The sequence below is a fragment of the Lonchura striata genome, chromosome Z, assembly GCF_050655825.1.
Source record: "Lonchura striata isolate lonStrDom1 chromosome Z, ASM5065582v1, whole genome shotgun sequence".
Taxonomy (NCBI): domain Eukaryota; kingdom Metazoa; phylum Chordata; class Aves; order Passeriformes; family Estrildidae; genus Lonchura; species Lonchura striata.
In genome coordinates, this window is record NC_140740.1 from 48,594,713 (window position 1) to 48,604,120 (window position 9,408).

The 9,408-nt window shown below is 38.1% G+C and overlaps 1 protein-coding gene across 2 annotated transcripts in view; it reads left to right on the plus strand.

The window, feature by feature from the left end:
* LOC146763808 (uncharacterized) overlaps positions 1–9,408 on the plus strand; it is a 90,812-nt gene that overhangs the window by 39,312 nt on the left and 42,092 nt on the right. For both annotated transcript variants that reach the window (XM_085568092.1, XM_085568091.1), the window contains exon 4: positions 9,220–9,271. In XM_085568092.1, coding sequence (XP_085424218.1) covers positions 9,220–9,271 — 52 coding nt within the window. The remainder of the gene's footprint in view (positions 1–9,219; positions 9,272–9,408) is intronic.

Sequence of the window (9,408 nt, forward strand, 5' to 3'; positions counted from 1 at the left end):
TTTGTGGAAAAGTTATCAGTGAAACCTTGCCTCCTGTGGGTTGCTTTTTCTTTTTTTTTTTTCTTTTCTTTTGTATGCATATATTGCACAAATGTGTATTTCACAGTTTTCTCTACAAAAGCAAGAAAACCTGTGCAATGGAGAAAAACGGATAGACTGAAACTAAAAAGAATTTTGTAAGCCTGCTGAAGAGATGTTGGTCTAATTCAAAAGTAGTAGATAAGGACCTGTGGAGAAGGAAAGTGGAAAGACCACTGTTTTTTTTTTTTTTTTTTTTTTTTTTTTTTTTTTAGTTGGTTTTTTGTTTGTTTGTTTTTTAAAAATATCTAACATAAATGCAGGTTGAACAAAAGCACTTAGTAACATTTCTAAGCAATTGTTTCCAAGATGAATCTGTGGTGGAATGTGCTTTTCCTCCTTTTGAACCTTTGAAAATTTGTTTGGAGGCAATCACTGCTGTTTCCTTGGGAGTGAAGAGGAATAGGTAAACACATTTCTCAGGCTAACACAAGGTTAGGAAAAGAATGGGAATATGGTAGGATATTGGCTATAGCTCCATGGGTAAATGTCCATGGGGTGCAGAGACTGCTCTTGACTTCAATCATCTGCTCCAGAGCCATTCATACAACCGGATTTGAAGCCAGAGGAACAGGATGAGTTACATGCAACTTTACACCTCCCACTTTAAAATAATTAAATTTGCCCTCCATTTTCATAGTGGAACTCTTCATGCCATCTGAAGAAGGTCAGTCTGTTGGGGTATCTCAGTGCTGCTCTGGGCAGGCTGCACAGCACTTGTGGCTGCAAGAGGAGGAAAACAGAAAGGAGGCATGAGTGCAGAAAAGGGATTTAAATGTTTTCAAGCTGGATGGTTAAGGCAGATGTGTTGCACCTGGATATGAGAAAGTCCTCGAGGAGAAGCATATTGCAGGCAGCTTGCTGGGAGATTTCTAGGAATTGCGCAGAAATGTCAAAGACCATGCATAAGGAAATGGTATCAGGACTGTCTGTGGAGGAAAGAAGGGGTTTTCCATTCGAGTCACTGAGGTATTTCAGAATCAGTGGGAGATTAGTCACACAGTCTGTACATTTCAGGACAAAAAAGAGCAAATTCCCTGGGACAGAAACTCTTCCTCTGCTCCTCACCTCTGCTAAAGCATAAAGTGACCTTTATTTTTCCCTTCAGTAGAGAGAATTTCAGAGTTCCTAATTGAAGCAAAGCTTACTGCAGTATTTGGATTATATCACTGTATGTAATGAAAACTTTCTGTTTAAAATAATAACACCCAAGACTTTCATTAAAATAGACACCATATTGTTGGCAAAAGTTTATTTTATGCTCTCAAATTTTATTTTGAATGCTTAGGTTTGTGGTTTTGTTTACTTTCAGTGAAATGCATTTTGGTGTTTTGCTGGCTTACAGTAGCCAGTCAGACTGCTGCCCAGAGGCCAGAGGTCAGACATTTTGTAGTCAGGCTACAGAATGTTTGTGAAACAAATTATTTTCCTTTAAAGTCCATACCTTTGTTTACACTCTCCCTAGAAAGTAATTCTCTGTTAAAGGATGATGTGTCTTCAGCACTGTGGATATAAGAAAGGTATAATTGTGTAATGCTGCAGTTTGTGACCCTTCCCCTCTAAACCTGCTGTAGCACCGTGGGGTCTAGTTCTCATTCCACTGTGCCCATGGTCACCAAGAGTTTGCAATACCAATACCTAATGCAATGACTAAAGTGAAAGACAGAAACGTGAAAGCAGTGTAAATAATTGCCAGTAAGTTATTTTGTATGTGGAGAACTCAAAAGAGATATATCATCTGCTGCTTGCTGGAAGATGCTGGCTTCAAAAGCAAAGGGAAGTGCTGCTTTCCTTCACACAGAAAATTCTTTCCCCTAGGTGGAAGGGATAAACCACTATGTAGTAAATAAACTGCCTGCCTAATTCTGATCCCCACCTCTCCCAGATGCACAATGAAAAACTGATAGGAATTTTCTTTTCTGCTTATCTAGTCCCTGGCCTTTGATCTTCCAGTGTGATGAGAGAAGAATAATCCATGAGGAATAGAAAAAGATTAATGAGGTGCCATGGGGTCAAGTCAGTCTCCCCCTGATAATTACTGGTACTTGTGTGGATTAGGAAAGAAATTAGAAGATGAGAAAGCCTTCCAGGAATGGCTGTTCCAGCAGGACAGTGGGTGAACTTGTTGGGAGAGGCTGACTCTGACCTTTAGGCATGATGTGTGGACCAGCAGAGTGCTTTTGAAGACAATGTCCTGTTCCTGCTTCCCAGGGTTTGTTTTGCATGGTGGAGCAATGTCAGGGTGTATGAACTGGGCTCTCTTTTTGGTGCTACAAGGATGGAAGTACATCAGGAGAGCTGGAGGCACAAGTAGGCATTTGGCCCCTGGGACCAGACCAGAGCTAGGCCTGTAAAGACAAGACACCCAGAAGGGTGCACAGGGCACCCAGTACAGATATGGCCAGTGTAAACTTCTCTCTTTAGCTATTATTCTTCCCTGCACTCAAAACCACGGCTGTCATAGGGACCTGGAGGCTGGAGGATGACTCAGAGCTGAGCCTGCCAGGAGAGCACTCTTGGAGGCTGCTGTCCCTCTGGGAGAGATGTGGCTGGGGCTAGAAAGAGCCTGGCATGTGGTTATGGTTTGACATCTTACCGAAACATTTTGCTGGTTGTTGCTGAATAAGCTCATGGCCTTGGTGATCCCATTTTCAGAGGACAATGGGTAATTAAAGATATTTTCCTTGCCCTTGACTATTTTTTTCACTGTCTACCTATGGTCTAGGAACATAGAAATGAGATGTAGAAGGTCTTTAAATAGCCACTGATCTGACAGACAGGCTTCAATCTCTCCATGAACATGTTTGTGCTTTCTTTGCTAGAAAGGTGGGTCCTCCCACATTGGTGAAAACTGAATTAATGAACTTCTAACCTTCTGAACAATCACCAGCTGAGAGGGATGAGCTTAATCATTTAATATCTTTTCAAAGACTGAGTTCAGCAGAAGATAACAAACTTGAGAGAGAGGAGCTGTAAGAGATGCAGAAATTCCTAAATGTTCCACCAAGAGTGGAAGAACTTCACTAAGTATCCATGTAAGTATTTCTACATTGCAAAAGCTTCTACATTTCTACTTCACAACACAGAAGTCAGATTTTCACAAAGGAACTAATTACCCATATTAAGTTGCTTTAAAAATTACACACAGTACCCAAAAGGGCCCCATTTATATGTGAAGAAAGATTCCTTTTTTTTTGTCTAAACAGAGAAAAAGTATCTGCTGTATTTCTACACAACTCATGCTAGCATGGAAGGCACTAATGTTCATGGTACCTAGAAAATACTTTCAAGAGTTTGGATTATGTCCAATACACTTATGAGAGAATTATAACATCTCAAAAAAGAGCCATAAAACTTCTTGTGACAGCTTCACAGATGGTTAGAGAACCACAAAAACACTCAACTTTTCTGCTTGGATATGCTTTCACTGAAAATTCCCCCTGGAAGTTTTGTTGCTTAATTTTGGCAAGGAGGATTAATTTTACATCTTTCAGTTTGTCCTTGGAGAAAAGAAATGACGAAGAAGAAATATTTTCATTAAAGTTATTATTAATTATTAGTTCTCACACTTTATTGCACATTTCTGATCTCTTTCATAACACTTTATTGACTAATGGAAAATTTGTTTTGTAGAAAATAATTACTAGGATAAATAAAACCAAATCTGAAATCAAACATTTAAACTCATGTTCATGCCTAATTTTGATTTGAGAAGAAAGAGTAGTATAAATCAGCAAGTTTTATGACATATTTCACACAGCGATTAACAACAACAGATGGGAATCAGTTAAACATATCAAACCTTTCAATATTTTGGGTTATATATAAAGGAGAGAATTCTATGCTTATGGAGGAACCTGATATCCCATGTAGCAGCCAAGCCATGCATAATTCTGTAGCATCACAGGCATAAATGTTCTCAGCACATTTTTCTTTAGCTTTAAATTAAAAACTCAACCTACAAATAATTTCTACCAGGATCGCATCCTGTTTTTTCATCATAGCTGTGCAGACATGGACAGAGAATACACAGGGAATTAATGTTACAGTAAATCCTTTGCTGGGCTTCTGTGGCTGCTTCCTCTCCACAGGAATTTGTTCCCTATTTTGTGTTCAGGGATATCCTTCCTTGATTTAGGCATAAAATAATTTGAACTACCAAATAAACAACACTTCCATTTGTTTCTGCTTTTTTCATAATAGTACGTTTTGTAAGTTGTATCTTTTGTTGTGCCATCCAGAAAATCATGTCAGTAAATAGTAGTCAGCAGGGAAAATACTGATGTTATGTTTGCTTGACACCAAAGAGAAAGCATAGTGAAGTCCAAGAGCTGCTTGAAAACTTCCTGGCAAGATATTATGATTTGGACTTTTGATACTGCTACGAACGTTGCATCATTTAGCAAATGGTAGAACTGCACACTGACAAAAATATTTATTATTCTCTCAGGAAAGCTGAGATCAAGAATTTATTGCTATTGCTGAAATAATGAGGCTTAGCATTTGAGAATCCTTCCTTAGTTAGAAATGAGCAAGTTTAGTGCCATGTTTATAGTTTTAAAAGTTTCCTATGAACTTGAAAGGTACATACAACTTGAGTATATACAAGAGTTCCTAAATAAATAACTCAAAATTAACCAGCCAAGTACACACTAAGAAATTCTTATTCAGAAACAGAAATTTTCTGCAAGTGAACAATTACTCTAAAACAGTGCAAATTAGTTATTTCTTCCCAGAAAGCCTGAAATTCCAAAAGAAGGTACAGCTAATTTTTTTTATTTTTTGCACCTATTGTCTCTATGGGATATTTTTTCTGCTTGGGAGCTCCTATTCAGGCAGTAATAAAAACAAAACAAAACAAAACAAAACAAAACAAAACAAAACAAAACAAAACACCCGTTATTTTCTGTCTTGAGAGAAGTAACTACAGGAGGTGCTGCTAGTCAGAGACTATACTTTTTAGAACCTATATTTCAACTTCTCTAGGCTGTTAGACCCTTCAAATGAAATTTTCTATTTAGGGCATAATATTTATGGTTATAATACTTTAAAATGAACATGAGGCTTGTTTAACAAAAGAGGAATACAGTCTTCCTGAGTTTAAAGAAGATGTCTGCTCCTTGGCAGCAGCTGCAACACTAGGTTTTCTCTCATGATCCCAACTTATGTCCTTCAGATTCAAAATCAAAAAAACTGGAATCAGAGAAATGGCAAAAGCCTGAGCTTGGCTTGAAGAGTTCGACATTCATGCACAGGAAATATTCTTCTCAAGCAGGATGTGAAGAAGGAGATGAACTCCCCAGCGAAAAATTATGATTCTCCTAAGAGTCCTTTAAGCTGTCAGAAATTCTGGGAAAGTATTAGCTTTTCCAAACATCAGAGTGATCAGGAACCTCCCCTTCTCCAAGAACTTCCCTACACTTCTTCTGACCAGCTCCCCACAGACTCAGGGAGCTGGTGTGGTAATGGAGTCCACCCAGTTGGCTCAGCATCAGAGAAATCAGATAAATCAGTGCTTCTTGCTTCAGATTCCACAAGAGATCCCCCAAGTTTCATAAGATATACATATATATTCTTAATGAGAAAAATGTATCTTTTTAGAATAACGAAAAGATGAAATTCCAACCTTTGCCCAACAAACTTAGAACCTGTTTGTGCACCAAATCCAATGTAAGCAATACTCTCCTATTTTGTAACATTATTGTACTGATCTCATTGGATGAAATTATATTAATTCAACTTTTACAATGAGAAAATGTTCAGCTACACTGGCAAACAGAAGTACTCCATAGCCTTGAGCAGAAACTGTTATATGACATTATCTTTGTATTCCTAGCATTAGCCTTGGGACAGGATTTCCTTAGAGGGTCCGTAAAAACCATTTTTAATTATTTAATAATATCAATGTTGAGAATTTAAACAATTGCCATCGTATTTTTTTAGCATTTTAGTTTTTTCTTTATTCTAAGAGATCTGAAAATGAAATTTCATCTGATTTTTCTCTACTTGAATTTAATTTTACTTGAAATTCCTTGTAGTCCTTTGGCAAAACTTCACAATCACTTTTACCAGTTGAATATGTTAGTAGTCACAATACTTTAGTTTATGATTAGTCTACTTCAGTTCATTCATAAATATGTGAATTTAATTTTGGGCTCTAGCAACTGACTACTATTTACTGTCCTCGTTGAAGACTCTGATATTGCTGGATGGTAGTAATTGCCAAAATAAAAATAAGAGAGTTGCACATAATCAAATATTTTTCAACACATTATTAAATTGTTTCCCTTTGTTCATGTGCATAACTCTGCATATATTTTCCTGGCTTTGTTGGAATCAGTAAGCCATCTAGTTAAAAGTAAAGAAATCCTTTGGCAGTCCTCAAATATATGAAAGGGCAAACTGGGAATGTGAATTTTGTTTTGTGGTAACTATTGATAACTCTGTTGTTTACTTAAGGTTTCCATCATAAATGAGGGGCAATTATTTGAATCAATATAATTTCCACTTATTATGAACATTGAAATTTTGGTTCAGCAGTTTGAAGCACATTAAGTGATGCTCAACAGCTTTGTGAAATATTATGTTGCTCCTAGATATGCTGTCCCAGTAGAAATTCTGCTTTAAAGATCTCATAGTGATAGAAGTGTGTGCCTGGGCGGGAAGATTAGGAGCTCTGCCTGGTTTGTTTCAGCACTTCCTGATCCACAGGGGCTGAAGGGCATTCCCGTGGATTCAGAGTGATACCATCCTTTCCTTGTAGATGGTACTTTGTTGTAGCTGCCCTGATCCTGTGATGTGATCTTTTTTTAAAGGCTGTGATAATCTGATAATCTGTTTGTACTGGTAGGTTAAAACCTTTGACAAAACGTTTTAAAAATGTGTCAGGAGAGCCTCTGCTTCCCTCTCATGCATTGTTGCTGCCTAGCACAGGAGTTTGCAGCAAGCTAGGCATCTGCACATAAAGTGCCTATGTATATGAAGTAAAAGAGGCAAAAAAGCCCTGAAGAGAGCCCTCAAACGCTGTCTTTTGAAAGACACTGAAATGCTCTGTCGTCTCATCATCCACCTTCTCCCTGCTGCAGCCTGCTGGAGGGCATGCCCTCACCATAATAATGAAACATATTCACAAAAAAAATTGACCTGCCCTGGTTTCCTGCCTGCTCCTCTGCCAGGAGCTTTCTGCTTGTGGGTGTGGAGGTCACTCACCCATGATCCTCAGGATGGGGTAGAACAAAGAGGATCATTCTCCCACTCCATGGGCTCTTTCTCAAAGACCAGGATGCAAAGCGATTTACATTCCTAAGCAGCAAGTCATGTTTCTTGAAACTAGGATGTGGGCTTCTAGATTGGGAGCAATATTAAGAAAAGGGCAAATCTGTGCAGCTTCTGAGAAAGGAAGCAGTTCACTGGGAACAGTGTGAGCGCAGACATTGTTCATTCCCAAGTGTCTTGCACAGTGGCTGGAAGCAGACATTGACAGGAGTGAGCACAACCTGGCTGTAAAAACCATCCTCTTTGACTACGGGTGCTCTGCCAGGAAAATTACTGTATTTTGGGGGTTAAATCTGCCCAGATAATATAATCAAGCAGCTGTGTTTTCTTCTAGACATTGTGATCCTTTGTTCAGTCTTTATTTTCAGTTGCCAGGTTCTCTGAAGATGGTCTATTTGGCTTGCAACCTATGTGCCTGTTGCCTACATGCGCCAAATTTGGGGCAGAAGACACATCTTATCAAACATGTATTTACAGACATATTACTTCTCCCCCAAAAGATTAAACACTTTGATATTTAAATATGAATGTGCTGAAGAGGTGCCATTTCTCATACATGTAGTTTCAGTTTCTGTTGTGAACAGAACCATCACCCTGCCAAAAGTTTCAGCTTCAGTATTATCTAATGAGTCAATCTCTTCCATTTCTCCTTCAAATGTTCTTCTAAGATGTTAAACCAGGTCAACATTTTAACTGATCACATTTTCAGGATTTCAGTAATTTCAAATGTAGCTGCATCCTAGAATATTCTGCCTCCCTGTTGTTGATCAGAATCCAATTCTTCACAGAGAAGCCTATGAAAGCTTAATCTGATCTCTCAGTGCTCCCACATCTCAAAAGGGTAGATGCCCTAATGGCTATGTAAGTTTCTGTGATTGTGGAAGCTTTACACAAGCTTTACAGGTTGGGGATTTTTAGCAGCAGTAATGAAACTACAATTTTGTTTTGTTTTTACATATGCTGATCTCACTGCCTAATTATTCTTGCTGCAAATACTGCAGATGTTGGTCAAGCCATTTTCTAAACACTGTTTGAGCTGCAAGTCGTTACCAAAGCTTAAATTGCTCAAGCACAGATTCTTCAACAACTTTAAAACATAAAAAATGAGCAAGGTTAGTCTTGTTTAAGTGCAGGCATTGTTCTGCATTTCTTACAGTTGGTTTCTCTTCTCCAAATAGTGAGTTAAAAGAAATGGCAAACTGGGCCCTGACCTGACAGGAATATTTCCTGTTTGCCCACAAGCAGTGGATTTTACCCAACAATAAGTAGCCTGCTGGGAGAAATAAATGTGATTTACTTCCAGGAGCATGCTATGATAGTTACATATTTACTGAAATGTACATATTTTGCTGCTGTGTTGCTTATGTCCTTATAAAAAGTTTAATTCTATTTTTTCCACAAAAAGGAACTCTTCCAATATGATGCAAAATGCTATAGAAGTATAATTTATTTATATAATTTCTTAGTCTGGAGCTCACTTACTGCCCAAGGAGCTGTGCTGGAAACCTGATGAATACCATGGCTTACCTCACGCAGCCCAGCTAATGTGCAACATGAGAGGCTCTAAAAAATGCAAACCTGGTTGTAAGTCTTTGTGTTAATTCAAGCTTTACTGATTCAACAGCTGCTTGATCTCAGTGTGCAATGACTTCTGTTTCAGTATCCCTACAAACAGCTTGCATACTGTGTTTTATGCCCCTTAGGAGATGAAGAAAAAAAGCCACCAGACATATCTTAAAACCTAGGACTAATAGATGAAACATGTATTACAAGGTTCACAGATGTCTGCCTTTTCCAGATTTGAGCCTGGGAGCTGATTTGTGTAGATGTTGGGTTAATAACATGTTCTCCATGTGTTTTTTTCAGGAAGGAATGATAGGATGCTACTAGAGGAAAAGCAGGATTATAAAAAAGTAAGGTAAGAAAATTAATTCTTACACTGAAAAATCAAGAAAATGTATATTTTAAAAATCTAATGTAATTTCATGACAGCATAGCTGTTTCTTTGAGTAACACAATCCGATCCTTTCTAAAGCTGGTATGTATGGTCATCAG